Source organism: Ammospiza nelsoni, chromosome 14 (genome assembly GCF_027579445.1).
Source record: "Ammospiza nelsoni isolate bAmmNel1 chromosome 14, bAmmNel1.pri, whole genome shotgun sequence".
NCBI classification, from domain to species: domain Eukaryota; kingdom Metazoa; phylum Chordata; class Aves; order Passeriformes; family Passerellidae; genus Ammospiza; species Ammospiza nelsoni.
Genome location: NC_080646.1, coordinates 17,694,927 through 17,714,547, shown reverse-complemented (window position 1 = coordinate 17,714,547; position 19,621 = coordinate 17,694,927). Strand labels below are relative to the sequence as shown.

At 44.8% G+C, this 19,621-nt stretch overlaps 1 protein-coding gene across 1 annotated transcript in view; it reads left to right on the top strand.

Moving 5' to 3' along the window:
- The window catches only part of NEO1 (neogenin 1), a 174,772-nt gene that overhangs the window by 57,871 nt on the left and 97,280 nt on the right, over window positions 1-19,621 (top strand). Inside the window, exons 3-4 of the mRNA XM_059482445.1 lie at window positions 13,743-14,018; window positions 17,964-18,117. Coding sequence (XP_059338428.1) covers window positions 13,743-14,018; window positions 17,964-18,117 — 430 coding nt within the window. The remainder of the gene's footprint in view (window positions 1-13,742; window positions 14,019-17,963; window positions 18,118-19,621) is intronic.

Sequence of the window (19,621 nt, the reverse complement as noted above, 5' to 3'; positions counted from 1 at the left end):
TTCTGCCAGGCTTGGAGTAGTAAATCCTGGATTTTTAGGAACAAACCTAAATTTCTAGGTTGCACACAACCATAAATGTTAGTTTTCTTTAATGAGCAGCACTTTGGGGATATGAGAATCTCTTTCCCATTCAGTGTGAGCTCCACAGTTTGGTTCCTTCAAGCAGCTGGAGGTTGAGTTTGTCATCACCAGTTTAAGGGCAGTGAAGGGAGAAGGTGGTCATACAGTCCATGCAATGTGTAGGATTTCCCCATTGTTCTGATGGATTTGAAATAGGGAAAGTCAAGGGAACTGCCTAATTTATGTAAAGCCACAACACTTTAATCAGTGCCTTGGTACACTATGTTTTTTAATTGGCTTTTGAAATGCAAATCTGTCTTTGATACTTAAGTGTTAGTTAGATCTTAAGAAGGGTAGGGGGTTTAAAAAAGCTGCTGTAAAACATGGATTAAAAATAGATTTACAAAGTTTTGGAGATCTGTGTCAGTAATTCATCTTGGAAAAATAAATATGTATGTATTTTAATAAAAAGCATAATGACACAAGCTGAAAATATTCCCAGGATGATCTTTCCCCAGTCACTGGTTACTGGGGCTTGGTTAAGGCTTTTATTAAGAGCACAGATACATGAGGATCTAAAAGTTGGGAAGTGTGACAGGGGCACTGAGTTTGATCATGCAGACTTATTTGCTCTGTAAATCCGTTTCAAGACTGCTCACTAAATTATTTGTTTCACTTCTTGTCATCTTCTTTCCCCAAGTGAATCCAGCTGTTTTTCTTCCTCTTCTTCCACTTATCCTTGCATTTGATAATTCTTGGCTTTGAGCTTTGTGTCATTTGCTTGGCTGTGATGAGGCAGCTGTGGCTCTGCTGTGGTACAAACTTCAGGTGTGTCTGAGTTACATTAATTCAAAAGCACTCACTGATAGCTTCTGACTTGTTTTTTCTCACCTCAACTAAATAATCTCCTTGAATTATTATTTCTCATTTAAACACTCACAGAAATTTTATTTTCAAACCTTCATTTTGTAATTACTTTTAGAAAAGGTACAGACGAATCCCTTCTGTTAAGAAATGCTCCTGCCATGTGTAACGTCAAACTCTAAAATGCTTCAGAAACCAGAAATAGATTTGATATGTGCTTAGTAAAAGTGTAGTATCTTCTTTGGAGCCATTGAGCACATTGCAGGGGCAGCACAGGAGGAGGATGTCCCTGAGAAGTGACTCTGGAAATGCCACAGTGAAGCTTCAGGTGTTGTTTTGTGTTGAGGCCTTGGGAGACTTCTGCTTTTCCCCTTCAAGTTGGGGATGCTGGAGTGGGCCAAAGCCCATCATGTCCATACCTGGAAGAAGGATTTGGAGCAATTCCAGCCATATTTGAGCTCTTTGTTCCTGAGCATGGTGTTGTTCTCTGCTCTGCTGACCTGGGTAAATCCCCCCCTCCTGCTGGTCCATCCTGCCCATCCATGGCTCCTCAGCACTGCTGTGCTGGGGCACAGGGCTTGGGGCAGCTCATTGACAAAATGGGCACTCTCAGAAGTGCACCCAAAGCTCCTGTGGCTGCTGTCTGTGTGGGGTCAGGTGTCCCCAGGGTGCTGTGACCGTGCCAGGTGTCACACAGGTGCTGCAGGGAGGAGGGACCTGCCCTCAGTTGGGTTTTGATGCTGAGAGTTCCTCCAAACATCAGACAGAAGGAGTGCACCTTGCTTAGGAAATTGCTCCAGTTTTTAGCTGACCACATTGCCTCCTGAAGATTTATTTGCATCTTTTGTGTGTCCAGCTTGGGGCTTCCAAAGTGATGACTGCAGAGCTGCAGGAGGCCTGGGTGGGCTGTGGTGGTTCCTGAGGCTGGCAGGAGTTAACTGAGTTCTGAGCCAGGTGATGCCAGGTCTGATCCTGCTTCTGGTGCAGCTCATGGCACAGCTCCAGATCCCCACGCTTTGCCTTTTCTCCATGGGCTGATAAAGAATTCCTCTACCATAATTTCAAGTATTACTTGTTATAATGCACCAAGGTGCTGCAGATGAGGAGGGCAGGCAGAGATAAGGAATTCTGTGTCCATTACAGAATGGATGGTAGGCAGTGGGTGAAGTTGTGGGCAAGAAATCATTATCCATTATCAGGCCATATAGTCATTATCCATTATCAGGCCTTATAATCATTATCCAGCCTATTCCCTGAGCACAGCTGTGGGAGGGAGCAGGACCTGGAGGATGTGGGCTTGCAGTTCCAGGTGTAGAGCTCTGCAAAGCTCAGCCTCAGAGGTGTGCTGTGTTTCCTTCTGGGCTGTTAGAGCTTAGCTATTGCATATCAATCACTTATTTTTGTATAAATAATAGTGAATAGATTGGGGTTTTTTCAAATATTATTTTGAGCTGAAATTTTGTCTTTGCTTTTTTTACCATAAGTACAAGGAGCTGCACAGAAGTAACCAGATTATCTGGTTCTGTTTGCTCATGTCCTCTGAGAAGTTTGCCAAGCTCTAAAGATTACAGCTGAGCAGTGTTTTATTTCTCACTAGACTCCATGTGCCATCCCAGAGTGAGAGAGAAGCTCAGAACAAACTGTCCCAGCTCTGCAGAGATGGGGTTAATTTAGGAATAACAGCACATTTTTATCCAAGATTGCACATTTCCTTTAACAGCAAGGAGAAAAAAGTAATCTTGGTCTCATCTTTGTGAATAAAGAACATTCTGTATCTTGGAATTGGAAAAACCTCAGAGCAGAGATACTTCAGAGGAGGGTATTTAAGAGCACTTAGCCAGTAAGTGACATGGGTGATAAATTTTCCTTGCAGAAATATGTTTTTATATGAAAGAAGCATCAGTGTTTTTCATAAATTGGCTTAGATCAAAATGCATTTCTTCATGACAGGTAAATGGCAAAGGTGGTTTTAACACAACTGCAGTTTGTACAGGTTGTGTCAGCTGTTACTGAAAGTATGAGAGTTTAGACACTTAAGACAATAAATACTCTGTTATTTGTCATTCTCAATTCTTGCAGTTCACATTTGTCCAGTTGAAGTAGCAAAGAAAATCTATGTGAGCCTTTGAACTGGTCTGCAGTTCTTGGGCTGAAGGCAAAGGTCCAGGTTCAAAACTATTATAAATTTTTAGTCTCAGATTGGAATTTAATACCAGAGTCTCTTGCCATGACAGGGCAGAGAAGGGCAGGACTTGCCTGCAGCTGGATTATCACTGGAATCCTGGGGAAAGCCCACAGCAGGGAATGTGACCTGCTTGTTTTGAAACTCTTCATCGACATCTTATGACCAAGTCAAAGGCCAGGTGAAGAGACTCTTAACTGCTTGTTTAAAACCACTGGTTTTCTTGAGCTTTTATATTTCAAATTTATTTCACCTTCTATCAAACCAAACCCTGCAGCTCATTGTGACTAATACTATCCCTGTCCTGAATTCTGTGGGTCAGTGAGCCAGTTAAAGCTTATTTGTGCTTGCTGGAGGGTGACAAATGCTCTGCTGAGGCTGGAGCAGAGGGGCACAGGGAGATGTGTGGCACTCGTGCCTGAGCTTCCTGAGTTTTGGTAATGATGTAACAGCACTGCTCAGAAAAATACTCCTGTTTTCTAGACTGAAATTGAAGTGCTGTGCAATGCAAGTCGTGTAGCTGGCAAAGGGAATATCCTTTGTGCATTTAGTTCATGTACTTCAGAATAATATAAACTTCCTGTAAATCATAAGAAATGGGAGCTCTTTGCAGCATATGTTCTATCTTGACCTTTGCCTTTGAAAATATGGCAGGTGATAGAGTTAATCTGTGGAGAAACAGGAATTTGTGGAAGGGAGCTGGGACTAAATCCCTGAAATCCTGTGAGCTGACACTCGGCTGGGGGTCTGGATGGTGAGACAAGGACAAAGTGACACCATACTGATGGTGCATCAACACCCCTGAACAAGAAACTTGGCTGAACTTTGTTTGGATTGGATTCTCATTTGTTAATGTTTTGACTCAGATCAGATTTTTCCCTCTCTCTGCTCTGCATGTCAGCACCAGCAATCCCTGTGTAATTCTGTTTGACAAGTTAGCACGGAGCTCGCTCGGAATCCCGAGCTGTCAGCACAGTGATGGTTACATCTGCAGCCTGTGCTCCTCACTCCCTGCCTGCTCCTGTGTGCAATCAGCAAGAGATTTCAGCTTTGTTAGTGTACACTGAAGGCTCTGTGTGCTGACATGGTTCAGCTTTCTGACTGACTCAGTGTTGCTTTTTGGAAACGATAAGAAGCTGAACTATTGGCCCAAGTGAAGGGTGACACCCTTGTGCCTTGATACTTCTTACCCTTGCTGCTTTTGTATTTCTGATTAATGTTTTATTTTTCTGTAACAAAAATGCAACATGAAGTTCAATGACCCTGAAAAGGAAACAAAATAGAGGAAAAATATTTAGAATAAGGAAAAATTACGTTATGACATTTGTGAGGGTTGAGTTCAGTGAGGTTAGTTCTTGGTAACATTGTTAAAAGCATAGGGGATGTTTCACCCTTCACATAAACACACTGGGAATAAAGATGTTAAAAATTGTTAACTCTCCAAGCCCTATTCATTTGCATCTAGAAACCCCTGTTTTGGGGGAACATGGGGAGATGTCTCTGGATAATTGGTATGTTTCTGTAAAGGTGTTCTTATTCCTTCTGTTACAACTTCTGAAGTTGGCCCTGGCTTAAATGCACTGTCAATCTGCTCTCAAAAACAAAGTAAAAATTAGGCAAAGCAAGGCTCTGTTATGGAGTGACCTCTAAAAACCTGTTCCTGATACTCTGAGACTCATGGCCAGCCGCTGCTGGGGGATCACTGGTGTGCTGATGCCACCTGAGCTGTGCTGGTGTTGGATAATTTGCAGTTTTAGGGCTTTTAGTGTTTGCCTTTATCCTGCCACGCACCCTTGTTGTCTGCAGACACCTCTTTGAGCTGCATGTTTGTGTCCGTAAAAGTTCTTTGTGCTTTGTGTTTGTGTGCTGTTCTGTCAGCCTCCAAGCACCGTGGTTTTGGGGCTTTCTTTGCCATTCACACATCCCGAGGAGTTTGCAGTGAGATTGTTGCTTATTTCCTGTCTCTAAATGCCTGTTGTCAGGTACCAGCTGTCTTTGTCACTGTCTATAGAGTTGCCTGCAAAAGTTTTTCAGATCTTTCCTTTCTTCCAGTTTTGTGATAAATTTCTCCTGACAGTCCTCTCTGTGCATTAATCTTCTTTGAATAGCTTGTTCACATGAGCTTCCGTAATTGATAGCCTCGCCTGGAACTAAAATTATTTAACCTGTCAAGCTCTTTTCTTCCCCCACAACCCTCACATCTTATTCTTCTTTTGTTATGGCTCTTGATTTTGTTTTAGAAAGAGTAATTGTGAGCCTGTAGGGTTCTTATTTTTTAGGCAGTCTATTGATGAAGACCTGAAGTTCCTTAAATGATGAGGCAATCTGTGTGCCTTATCTTTAGGACTTCTCTTGAAATCCCACAGGGCTTTCATTGGTCTTGCTATTAGAATGATCTTCAGCAGCAGCAAATAAATGACTCTGTGGTTTGCATGCCCTCAGTTCATTTTTTCTGGCATTAGAATGTTGTTTTAGCTGTTTCTTGGTGTCTGTGGAAGTCAGATTCATTGGCTGCTGCAGCTTTTCCTGCTGCTGCTGGAGCTTTTGTGTTGTTTGGCCCTTGGACTGCCAGTCCTGTCTCCAATTTTCATGATACTATTTCACCTCCTCCATCAGATCTATTCTTTGTTTGTCTGTGCTGTTCCTTGCAGCACTTCTTGAGCCTGACCATGTGCTATGGACAGACATCCCCACCTCACTCCCACTGCTTTTCTTGTAGTTGTGGTTGTCAGTAGTGACCTCTGTATTTTGGAAGATCATCTTTCAGTCATTTTGTCACTCCCATTTCATTCCTGAAATAATTTATCCTCTTGATATCACCTAACTAGAATTTGGAATTGCTTGTTTTGCCAGGTAGAACATCATATTATGCTGATGTGTTTTCCTTGTCCAAACACCCTCTAAAAGTTTTGGATGTGTAGTAGATAAAGGGGAGAAATCGTTCCCTGTGAGGGTGGTGAGGCTGTGGCACAGGTTGCCCAGAGAAGCTGTGGCTGCCCCTGCATCCCTGGAAGTGTCCAAGGCCAGGTTGGACAGTATTTTCTCCAATATTTTGCCATTTCTCACTATGGTTTTTTGTGGACCTCGCCCATGTCATCAGATAATTGAGCTTGAAAGGGACCTTGGGCCATCTGGAATTCAGTTGTTTGTTCAGAAGAGCTCTGAGATGGCAGCAGGTCACTCAGTGTGTCATTGGAGTGACAGTACCTGTGTCTGTGAGTGTTACTGATGTCATTGCAGTGACAGTACCTGTGTCTGTGAGTGTTACTGATGTCATTGCAGTGACAGTACCTGTGTCTGTGAGTGTTACTGATGTGCCCAGTGACATTTTGCCCTCATTCTGGCCAAGGGACACTGTTTTTAACCAGCACATATCACGTTGTCATGGCTGTGTTTAACCAGGTCAGCATTGTGGTTATGCTCTGACATTTCTCATTTGTGTTCTGTATTCCCTATACTTCCCACCTGTTTATCCAGCAAGGACACTTTTAGGTTTTCCTCTCTCCATTTACAGTCCTTGTAAAAATCCCCATCCCTTCCCTGAGGAGCTGTGTCCTGCCCAGATTTTTGTTTGTTTCTCCCCTGTCTGCTTTGCCTACAGCAAGGGGGGAGAATGATTTGGTATTTGTAGCAAGGACTGGAAGCATCTGGCCTGATCCTAATTCAGGTGCTGCTGGACTCGTGTTCTGCAGGAGTGTTTGTAATTACAAAGTCTGCTCCATGTGCCAGTGAGATTCATGAAATATGGCTCATTAGCAGCAGTGTATTTTAAGCCATTTCACACCTCTGCCACTCCAACAAATGATGCTGAATAATGTTGGAGAGAAGGAGCTGTGATAATTTAATGAAGTGTCCACAGATGGCTGGACTTATTAATTTTTTAGCAGGGTTGGGGTGAGGAGCTGATGCACTAACAAAATAGGCAGCATCTTTGTGATGGCTGTGCTGCTGAGGGGTAGCAGATGTTGGAGCTGTCCTGACAATAGGGGATCATGTTCCCATTCTCCAGGACCTCCTCGTGGTGCTGAAATCCCCACACTCCCCAAGAGGCTCTTTGGGGAAAGGAGTTACAGTTATGGGTTTGTCATGAGTTCAAATTTGATCAGGAATGGGGGAAAATTCAAGTGGCTGAAAATTGTGAGCAGTTTGTGGGATCATTCACAGACTAGCTGGATGAATTTCAGATGGAGAGTGGAAGCTGTAGGGTGGAATGTTTGGAGCTGGTGCTGCTGGAGTTACTTTAGACTTGGGTAAGTTAGGAGAAACTTGAATACAAGTTAACTCTGGGCAGCAAAGGCTTTTCACAGATGGTATCCAGGAGGGAACAGGATGGAAAACCTGCCAGCTGCTCCTGTGCTTTGCTGTTTCCATATTGCAGTAGCAATGGGGGAAAAAACAGAAAACATTTGCTGAGCACATCGAGATGTCACAAGAAGGCCTGAAACCAGCCTTGGGAAAATGTTAATTGCACAAACATGTGATGTGTGTGTTTAGAGCAGTCTAATGCTTGTACTGTGTTATCCTAAATTCCAGTCAGAGCAGTGGCAACAGAGGGGACACAAGTGAGGAAAACTCCCAGAGGCTTGTGACCACTCCTACAGCCCTGCCCCAGGCAGGAAAGGGGGATTCTTCCCTAGAGATGGGGAGATGGTTCTCATTTCTCACTTCCCTTTTGCAGGGTTCAATTGGTGAGATGTGTCCTAAATGGTTGGTAGGACTCTGGGGGGTTGAACTGTGCATGGCAATGGCATCCATGTTAACCAGAGCAGTACAAAGTGTTACAGTTGTACTAAGTGTTATCCTGAATTCCAGTCAGAGCAGTGGCAACAGAGGGGACACAAGTGAGGAAAACTCCCAGAGTTGTGACCACTCCTGCAGCCCTGCTCCAGGCAGGAAAAGGGGATTCCTCCCCAGCTTTCTCTCATTTCTCACTTCCCTTTTGCAGTGTTGAATTGGTGAGATGGGTCCCAAAGGGTTGGCAGGACTCTGGGGAAGGGTTGAACTGTGCATGGCAATGGCATCCACATTTAACCAGAGTAATACAAAGTATTACAGTTGTACAAAGTCTTATCTTAAATTCCAGTCAGAGCAGTGGAAACAGAGGGGACACAAGTGAGGAAGACTCCCAGTGGCTTGTGATTTCTCCTACAACCCTGCCCCAGGCAGGAAAGGGGATTCCTCCCCAGCTTTCTCTTCCCTAGAGATGGTTCTCATTTCTCAATTCCCTTTTGCAGTGTTGATTTGGTGAGATGGGTCCCAAAGGGTTGGCAGGACTCTGGGGGGTTGAACTGTGCATGGCAATGGCATCCACGTTAACCAGAGCACAGGCACGTGTGGCTCTGCAGTCATTGCACTCAGGTGAGCCAGTTCTTTAGTAATGGTTGATAATGAAGCTTTTTTTCTTTCAGTCTCCTTGGAAATGACTGGCACTGGCTGTACTTGCAGGGAGGCTGCTGAACTGGATTGGCATCTGGCTCAGGGCAGTGAATTCCCTGATTCTGCAGACTCCAAGAGATGAAATACTGGCTCCATTGAGGGCAGGAGACTACAGCCAGAATTTTAACCATCTGTGTTTTCTAGGAGCATGGGAATTATTGCTCTTCTAGGCACATCTTTTTCAGAAATGGAGACAATGAGCCACAAATCTCAGTAAGGCTGAGGCTGGGAATGCTGATTGAATGCACCACATTTGCATTAATAGATTGTTCATTCACATTCCTGCCATTGCTCTGGGCTTGGATGAGGGGAAGGAAGAAACAAAAGGGAAGGAGAAAAGAGGCACAGAATTGACTTCCCCACCTTCCCTGCCATTTGCATTGTCCTGGCACAAATGAGGGGTTTGGGATGCATCTAATCCCTGTTATATGCATGTGAGTGCACTGTTGCTTATGTGTTCTCCTGCCTGTGTTTAGAGAACATTCCAAATGGAAAATCATCCTTCCTAAATTGAGTTTATTAACCTGCATTCCTGCTAGGTCAGTAGTATTTTCCTTTGGTGTCCTGAAATCGATACCTAATGTATGTGCACTGCCACAGAATGATTAATGTGTGCACAAACATGAAAAAATTGTCTTCAATGTCAGAAGCCCAAAGTGTCATTTATCATGACATTCATTTACCAAAAGATGGGCTGATGTCTTCAGCTGATTGCCCTGCACCACATGGCTGAGGAGTGGGGGCAGCTCCCTCAATTAGGAGTGTACCTTCCATCCCTGGAGTGCCCAAGGTCAGGCTGGATGGGGCTTGGAGCACCCTGGGACAGTGGAAAGTGTCCCTGCACAGGGCAGGGGGTGGCACTGGATGGGCTTTAAGGTCCCTTCCAGCCCAAACCATCCTGGGACTCTACTCATCGTTAGAACTTCTTGCTCAGCTTTGATTGAAGTGTTTGGGAAATACCAAGCACTGAGAAAAAAGCATCAACTTTTTAAAAACATATCTTTTAAAATAGTTTTAAAAGCGTTTGTAGTTTAACTAGACTGAATTGGCTCACATGGTAATGCCTCTAAAAATGACTATAGAAAGTTCAGGAAATGCTGGCTTAGAAGTTGATAATTGATGTTTTGAAGAGAGCAGCTCTGTAATGGAAAGGTTCTGGGCTGGGAGATGAAAGGGTATTTTCTAGTGGCTCACTGCTGCAGGAGGTGTGCCAGCACTCTGGGACCTGCTCCTGGATTTATAAACAGATCTCCAAATTAATAGTAATTAAGGCCTGGATTTGGAGTGCTTTTTGTAATGCATCATGATTGTTTTGTGGTTGTTTGTTAGCTAAAGCAAAGGGTCCTCCTCCACAATGGAGGCTTTTAAGCAGTGCAAATTGCCAATAATTGTAGAATAAGAGAAAATTACTCTTTAGGACAAAATTATAGGCTAGGTTAAAATGTATATTTTAAAACCACAGAGGACTATGATGAAATACAGGTTTTAGTGGCATTTAAGATGACTTGGAAAATGAACTGTAATTTCATTTCCAGTGAGTAATGAAAGCATCTTGAATAAAGCTTATTTAACCTCAGTGGAGCACCTGCACACAACAGAAGGCACAAGGTCTGTCTTGTCCAAGAAATGAACAGCACTTGTCAGGGATTAAAATTAAAGGATATTTGAGCTGCATGTGAGAAATTGCAGGGTTTCAGTCCTCCAGGAACTTTCCTGCTTGTGCTTGAAGGAGCCAGTGTGGGGCTGGGAGCAAAGAGATGGCAAAGGTGAGGTGAAAGCAGAAGTCACAGAGTCACCTGGCTGAAGGAGAAGACCCAGGATTCCCTCCCAGGATGGGAAAAGAACTGGCTTCATATGCTTCATATGCTCCCTTAATAAATGAGAATATTGAGAGAGATAAGAATCAGAGGCAATTATGAACATATAATGGGTTCTGTCAAGAGGGAGATTTTCAGAAAGGACAGATGCTTCAGACACTGGAGTTCAGAGGCTCAGGGTTAACAGCCCCATCAGCTGTAAGAACAACTTATTTACCCACTGAATTAGTGAGTGTGGCAAAGGAGGACACCTTGTTACCCTTGCTGTGGCCTCATGGTCTCACAGGAAGAATTCAGTCATGCTCCAGACTGACTAATGATGGAATTGTGAGCACAGTGTGCAGATCAGGCAGGTGCACAGCTACCTTGGGATTGTGCTGGGACACAGGGATGGGTGAGTCAGGACAGGAAAGGGTTACTGGGCTTGTAGGATGGATTGTGCAGAGCCACTGAGATGGCTCCATCTTTGGGGAAGATCTTTTCAATAGACAGAGAAGCAGTTTTGTAATATTTCTGTGGATATTTGTGATCTTAAATGACTCTGGGGTTTGTGTTTCTGCCAGGAGTGCTTGCTGGCAGAGCAGGAGGCATTTGGGTCAGCTGGAGCAAGGGAGGTTCTGGCTGGGTTTCAAGAGGGAGTTCTGCTCCATGAGGTAGAAGAGGTTACCCAAAGGTTGTGCAGTCTCCACCCCTTGGGGATTATTGAGGTCTGACTGGACAAATCCCCAAGTTACAGCTCTGACCTTGTAGCTGATTCTGCTCTGCCTGGGTTCTTTCCTTCCAAAATTATCCCAGCATTCTGCATCTTTAAAGGTGAATGGGTGTTAGGGGAATGAGGGAGAGAAACTGAAGATTGTAGCTTCATTAAGCAGAAGGAAGGCTTGAAACAAAGAAGTTGGATTTTTTGTTCCTGTGAATACCTTGGAGGGACTGATAGATAAAATATCAAAGATGCAAAATAATACCAAAACAAGGTCAAGATCAAAGGACTGCAAGATAGTTGGAAGTACACTGGGAGGGGAAACTAGAAACAAAGTTTCTTGGAGGAATGAAGTTATGGAAGGAGTCCCCAGGTGGGACTCAGAAAGGGAAGAAAATATGTAACAGTTGGGGATGAGCTGTACAGGGTTATGGAACAAATTTGGCAGCACAGAAGTGATTTATATGTTAGGGTATATAAATCCTAATCCTAAATGTTAGGATATGTGAATCCTCCTCTGTTAGGGTTCAGTCTGGCTGTCCTGCAGGATCAGTCCTTCAACTGGTGCATTCCCAGTGCATTTGTGACAGGTATTGAGACTTGTGAAAATAGGGGGTTGAACTGTGGCAGATTTGATCATTTCCTGTGCAGAATGCTTAGGAGGGGGGACTGTGGCTGCCTGCCCATCCAGCTGTGCCCTCACTCTGCTCCTCAGCAGGATGAAAAGGAAATAAGATTAAAGTTACTGAGTCAAGATGGGATCACTCCCACTTACTGTAATGGCAGAACAACCTTGACTTGTGGTAAATTAATTTAATTTCTTGACAACTAAAGTAATTTGAGTGGTAAGAAAAAACCAAACTAAAGTGCTCTCCCTGCCTGCTCCCCATTTCCATGTTCACCTCCCTGCCTTCATTCCCAATTCTTCAGCCTCATGCTCTACCCTGGTCTCCCCAGGGTGACACCCAAAGCTGCCCTTCCTCCTCTCCCTCCTCCTCCTCCTCTGGCCTGCCCACTCCAGGACTGTGCCTCACTTTTCCCTCACTGCTGTCCTGTGCTATTCCCTGTCTTGGATGTGCTCCATCTTCACTGGCTGCCCCAGCTGTGGCTCCAGCTGTGGCTCCAGCCTCTTCCCACAACTCCCCCAAGGTTTGGCCTCCCCAGCCCAACTGTGAAGCCATTAAATGGGCTCTGGGTGTTTCTGGAGAACATTTTTATGGAAAAGGTGACACAGCTTGTGCAGCACTGCTGGTTCAGCTCTGTGGTGTGCCCTGGAGAAGCTCCAGTCTCAGCCACACTGGGAATGTTCATATGCAAATATTTATCTCAATATTTACCTTGTAGCACTGTACAGAGGCCTTTGGGTAAGTGAAGGTGTTTTCAAGGCTGCATTGTAGGAGCTGTGGCTGTTCCATCCCTGAAGTGTCCCAGGCTGGACAGGGCTTGGAGCACCCTGGGACAGTGGGAAGTGTCCCTGTCCATGGCAGGGGGTGGCACTGGATGGGCTTTAAGGTCTCTTCCAAGCCAAACCATTCCAGGATGCTGTGATTATTGGGTCTGTTTGCCTTTACACCACCCATGTTTAGCATTGTCCTGTCAGCTGGTAAGGTTTTTAAAGAGTTGGAGAGCATCTTAATGTCGCCCTGATTTTTTAAGATTTTCTGAGCCTTCTGATGTTTGCATTCTTGTAATCAGCTTTCTCACACCCTTCCTGTAAATAACTTATTGTTTTGTATTCTTTTATGGAGGAGGAGAAATTGGATGGACTGTTGGTTTGTCCAGTGGACAAACAGTGGCATTGTCACCCTCCAATCCACTGTCACTTTTGGAAATCTCTAAATGTTAGAGCCAGAAAATAAACTTCCCTTTTTACCTTGAGAACAGCAGTGTGTCTGTGTTGTGTTATTTCATGTCCTACAGTGGTGTGAAAAATGTGTATTTTGTGATTGGCTTTTCACAAATATTAAAATGAATATTATATGTGTTGTGTTAGAAAGTTATGCTGTAATAATTCTCTTAAGTAGTGGGTTACATATAGTTTTAGGTTATAACATAATGTTAAAATAGAAACTATGCTATGTAGGATGCCTTTTTTCCTAAAGAAAAGACTTGCACTGAGATAGCAGCCACAGGACACCAAATCTTTCAGAGAAAGGGAATTTATTGCTCCATTATCAGGAGAAATGAACTTCTTCCCACCTTGCTCAGGCAGGATGATGCCTTTAGGATTAAGAGGAAGAAGCTGACACTGCCCAGACAGAATCCTGTGTTTGAATGGAATTTATGCATCATGTATGAGGTGTATGAATATGAGATGTATGATATGTATGAATATGAACAGGCTATTATTTTTAAGGGTTAATCCTCTGTTAAGGTGGGTCCTTTTTTGGGCTTATGCCGCCCAGAAAAATGTACCTGGACTGTCTGTAACTCTTTGTTTCCATTGTCTCCTGTTGTCCTAATTCAAATTGTCCAAATTATTATTACTCTAATTACATTGCTATTTTTATAACCATTTTATTACTATTAAACATTTACAATTTAAAAAAAAAAAGATTGGCGTTTTTCACAATGACATCTTAACTTTTCCAAAGCTACATTCTTGACTCTTGACTTGAACTTCCAAGCCTTGGCGTCGTGCTCAGAACGTCCCCAACGTGTTACCCTTGTGCTTTTCCCGCAGGCCTGCCCAGGTTCACGAGCCAGCCGGAGCCCGCGTGGGTGCGCCGCGGGGGCAGCGCCGTGCTGGGCTGCGAGGTGCCGGCCGAGCTGGCCCCGCTGCTGCGCTGGGAGCGCGAGCGGCAGGCGCTGGGCCCGGAGGCGCGCGCGCTGCAGCTGCCCGGGGGCGCCCTGCTGCTCAGCAACGCCTCGGCCGCCGACGCGGGGCTCTACCGCTGCGTGCTCGACACCCCCGGCACCCCCAAGTACAGCGACGAGGCCGAGCTCCGAGTCCTGCCAGGTACTGTGGCATCCGTGCTCTGAACCCCAGAGAAACGGTGGGGGCTTTGTCAGGGTCCCCAGGACGAGGGAAGAGATGAGAATCTGACTCCATGTTCTCAGAAGGCTGATGTATGATTTTGTGATATTGTATTATTGTTGTAGCCTGAATTGCTGCTGGTAAAGTGCAGGGTAAAGAAGCAAAAAGGGCCTTTGCATAATATCTCCAGATGTTGAATTCAGCCACGTGGTGAGGTGTTCCAGTCTCAGACCCACACACCCCCCAAGGTCCAGCTCTCTCCCCCAGGGGCCTCCCTGCTGGCCTTGGTCTCCTTGGGGCAATAGGTGGTTTGTTAGATTGTAGTGAGAGTCCTGTGTATTGGATAAGTGGGTCCCAGCTATTCTAAATGAGCTGCAGCTGCCAAGTCCTTAGTTGGGCAGCAGCTGTAGCTTGCAAAGATAACTGGGTAAAAGGGGTGGGCTGAGAGCCCTGGCAGAGCCCCTGAGAAGCAATGAGGAACTGCACAGCAGAGAAGAGTGGCATGGTAGAAAACCAGCTAGAAGGTATGGACTTTAAGAATATAATAACAACAGTATGGGACTCTAGAAATATGATAATAACAATAAGATTACAACATAATATGGAGAGAGTCCCTGTAAGATCTGTGTATTGGATAAGTGGGTCCTAGTTACTCCAAATGAGCTACGGCTGCGAAGTCCTTAGTTGGGCAGCAGCTGTAGCTTGTGAAGGTAACTGGAATAAAAAGGGGTGGGTTGAGAGCCTCTGTGAAGCCATGAGGAACTGCACAACAGAGAAGAGCTGCTTGGTAGAAAACCAGCTAGAAGGTATGGACTTTCGAGTCCCATACTGTTGTTATTATACTCTTAGAAATATGAATACAACAAGATAACAACATTAGATGGGAGTGTATTGATCCCAATGACAGGAGTTTAGGTTGGATGATTAAGGAGAAGGTGAGTCATGAAGTAAGCATGATGCAAAAATCAGGGGCTGGGGTTTGGTTGAGGCATACCATTAAGGTGGGGGGGAGTCGTCTTTGTTTAGCTTAAAAGGAAAGACTTCTTGAAAAAAAACCCCCAGTAATATACTTCCATTGTGACATGATACAAAATGGGAATTGACTGTTTCTGTGAATATAAAAGTTTGGGGATTCCTAAGTTTGTCAGGTTGAATTCCATGTTTCAAACCCTGTGGAAGCTTCACAAAGAAATTGGTGCTTAGTCTGTTGCTCTTGGGATACTTCAGCTGAGGTGCTTTTAATTGTCCCAATATTCTGGAAATTGATTGTCTAAGTAATGGGACCTTTTGGGAAGTCTCCAACCCCCAGAGGAGGTGACATTTTATTTTGGAAGGTTCAGCTTTGTCTGTTGTGCTGAAATGTTGAGATATTTTTGTTAGAACAGAAGTCCAGTGCTGATGTAAACTGTTGGCACATTCAGTGTGTTCTGTTCCCAGTGACACCACCAGCTGTTCTAATACAAAGGTTTGAAAAGTGACCAAAAATAGGACAGGAATGTGGGTTGTGCTTTCCCAAACTAGGGAAATACAGCCTGTGTTTCATATGGGCTTCCTTAATTGTTCGCAGAGCTGTCTCTTCTGGATTGTTATTCTCCATGTTGGAATTCTCATTCAGTTGTTACTCTTGGGGAGCTGCTGGAGGGAGTTGATGATTCCTCCGCTACCTTGGCAATCTCTCAGGGTTAGGCTGGACAATGTCATGGTTGGCCTGACCTGGTGTGGGCAGCAGGTGGACTTGAGGCAGATGGGGGCACCTCCAGGGGTCCCTTTCAAGGAATAGCTGTTTCTTGGCCCTTCTCTACTTGGAATACTAAATTATTCTGTAAAATACCCCAGTTTTTACAGTTATTGCTCTCTTTTGGAATTGGGATGTTGGAAATGAATCATGCTCAAAGTAGGACTGCTTCATTCAGTTCTTTGGCCTTTCCAAGGCCTTGTCCCTTCTCCAACTAAGGGTACAGGGCTTGAAGAAGAGCACTTTTGGAAAAGATTGATTGAATTCCTGTAGTTTGTATTGCCCGCATGCTTCTGCAGCCCTTCAAATGCTGAGGATTTTGGTGACTTTTCTTTTTTGAATACTGAAAATTTCTTGAAAACTTCCATATTACACTGATCTTTTGAATCCTTTTTGCCTGCAGTTGTAGTTTCCTTGCTTTTGTAATGTTTTACTGAAAGTGATGAAATAGAGCTGTGTTAGGGAGTTTAAATGATGCTGTTTCTTTGCTCCCTCATGAATCCAAAAGTATTGATGGTGAAGTTTGGTAAAATCCCTCCCAGCAGACTTTTTTTTAGAAAGTGGGATTAAGCTATTGAAGGGAAAGCTCCCTTAGTCTTGAGCAGCCCCATAATTGATTGTTTGGCCTGAGAAGTATTTGAAAGAAGGATTTGGATTAATCTGTTCCTTATTCACTTTATTCCTCATTTAAATGTTATCTGATGTGGGGCTGACAGTGAACCCACCTCTGCTTCCCAGGCTTTGAACCACACCCAGCACACTCCTGCATCCCAGGGATTGGCATCCTCAGAGAGTGTTCTGCTGCTGAAATGTTCTGCTTTGGCTGATGCCAGGCTGCCACTGGGCAGAGAGATGCATTTCTGAGCTCTGCCACTGAGCAGTGGGTGCTTTCAAACACAGGACTGCAAGGGAAAAATGTCACTTACCTTTGGGATGCAGTTTCCATTTACCTGGGAGCTTGGAGCAGTGGGAGTTGTGTCTCCAAGGAATCACCCTGGCTCCTGTCAGTGTAAGGATGGCTGCCTGTAAGGATGGAGGTGTTGTGTCCCTGCTTTGCAGCCTGGCTGCTCCATGTGCTGCTCCAGGTCCCTGGCACTTCTTCCCCGTGCACAGCAGGGCAGGCAGAGCAGTTCCTGCCAGGAACTGGGCAGAGCTGATCCAGGACTGCTCAGAGCTTGGCTGCCTCTGCCTGTGCCAGCTCCCACATGGGATTTCCACCTGTTCTGCTTCCCCCAAGTGTCCTGGCACCTCCTTGTCTTGTGCCCTGGGGCTCCTGTGTGCCCTGAGCTCAGTGCTGTGAACACTCACTTTTATTTTTAGTGTTTTGAGCTGAGGAACACCAAAACAACAACTTCCTGAAATCCCTGTGAGTACCACCTCAAGCCCAAGTGAGAGAGCAGCCAAAGATGTGTGTGATGACACACAGAAGGTGCTTCATTCAGGGAGCAGGAGTAGAGTAGGTACAGAATACTCTGCCCCCGTTTTAGGTGGCCAGAAATAATTTGAGGCTTTGTTCAGTTGAGGAGCTCTGCTGCCATAACACCTTCAAACAGCCCTCAGAGTGCTGGCAGTGCATGGTGAGCCCAAAGGGCATCTGGGCACAGACAGAGGGAACACCCTGTAGTAGGGACTGAATAAACACATCAGTGCCTCCTGCTTCTTCTTAAGGGTGGGAAGAAAAAGGAACAAACCCCACTCAGCCTAATCCAATGTAGAACCACTTCAGAGGATTCCCTGTTTTCATAAGGATGGAGAGCTGTGGTGGGGCATTTTTATTTTGTGTTATTCAGCATGCACATTCCTTGTTGTTGTATTTTACTTGGGGTCAGTCACTGCTGCAATAATTTCATTTTCCAGTGTATAAAAGCACTTCCTCAGGAGGCTCCCTGATGGAGCCCAAGGTTTGCTGGACAAACTCAAACCTGCTCCTTTCTTTCCTAAATCTCTGCTACCTGGTGGAAGTTCCAGTTTTGAGCTGGAAGAGTGAGAATCCCGAAAGTGGGGAATGACTTTGCATGTCTGGAGGAAATGGTAACCAGGCTGGGAGAGGCTGTGGGTGAGGTGGGGATGGAGGGGCAGGAAAGGAATTGGAGGTTTTATTTGTGATTTTCTTTGGCTAGTTGGGTTTTGGTTCAGAGGGTTTTTGGTGGTTTTTAGCATGATTTTGCCAGCTGTGCCCTGTCGTGTTGCAGATGCAGAGGAGCCACAGAAGCTGGCGCTGCTGAAGCCGCCCTCGTCGCTGAGCCGCCTGGCCGGGCAGAGCGCGCTGCTCCCCTGCGTGGCTGCCGGCTTCCCTCCGCCCCTCGTCAGGTGGGCACGGAACGGGGAGGAGCTTCCCACCGATGGGTGAGTACGGGCTGGGACAGCCCTGGCCGTGTCTGAGGGCAGCAATCCGGCTGGAGTCAGCGTTTGGGGTGGTGCACACCTTCCTTTGGGATTGAAACCTGCAGAGCAGAGCCTGATCTGCTGGGGCGCTTCACGGCTCAGTCTTGGGATAAGGGAGACTTTAGAACAGTCTCAAGGTATTTTTTGCAGCCATTTGAAGCCAAGAAATCTTGTCTGAAGCAGAGAGATTATTAAGAATGGATTACTTTTAGACTGGCACCAGAATAGAAGCAACAATTGAGGGAATAAGGACACTACAGGAAAAGGAGGATGACTTGGGATATTTTGAGTGCGAAGCCCCGCACTCATTGTTTCGGCAGTGGAAATGTCCATTCTGTGTCAGAATGTCCCACAGGAATGGAAGAATAAGTGTTTAAAGCAAAATGACACATTTTCTCATTAAAATAGAATGATAAAATTGTAGGCATGATGGCAAAAAAAAAATCAGTGAGTTTTCAGAGACGTATAGAGTGAGAACATCTACATTGTCATTGCTGGCATAGTCAGAGTAATGTGGTAGGAAATCCATGTTAAAGTAGCAGAACAAATCTTATCAAGGCCATTTTTGTCCATGTAATGAACATGCTTCCTAAACCAGGATTTCAAACAGTTATTTCAATGTTTTCCATGTCCCTCAAAGTCAGCAGTGAGATTAATGGGGAGCCAAGTTAATCATGGAACAGGGAGAGGTAAATTGTGACACAGAAAGCAGCCAGAACAATGCTCAAGTCTCTGCAGCACCAGGCATATAATATATCTCTCTTTTGGCAACTCTTAAATTAAAAGAATCCAGGGGCTGGTAATTTGAACTGTCTTTGATGGAGGCTGCTGTGGGAAATGACAAACAGCCCCTGAGAGATGGTGCTGTGTCAGTGTGAAGGCACATGATTTAAATTCAGGGGGTTTCAGAAATATAAGAACTCACTCCCCTGCAAAAACTGGTGCAGACTCATTAGAGCAGCACAATCAAATGGGGTGAAATGGCAGAATAAATGTGCCTGGCAAGAGCTGAATTTGTTGTTCTTGTCTGTAAAGTGATGTCATGTCACATCTTTGGGAGGTTTTGATGCCCTGTCCTTCTCTAGCTTGTGGCACATTCAGGGCACAGGGAGGTTAAAGCTCTCCTTTTATTTTCTTGATTTTTGAGACATAAAGCCCACATTTTCCCACCACTGAATACAGTGCTGTTAATTCCCTTTGGAATTCACTTCCCTCATTCTCTGAGGTTACCATGATAACTTCTTAGGGCTTCACAGGTATTTTCTTTTTCTCATAACTCTGAGTGAGAAATTGTTCTGGAGGGCTGGAGCATGACATTAGTAAATATACTTGATCTTCAAATGTACACATTTTGAACCAAGTCTAACCTGATTTTTCAGAATATTTAGCATTATTTTTTAGTGGTTTGCTTTTTGTTACAAGAGTGGGTTCCAGTTGACTTTTTCCTTTTTGCAACACTTGGCTC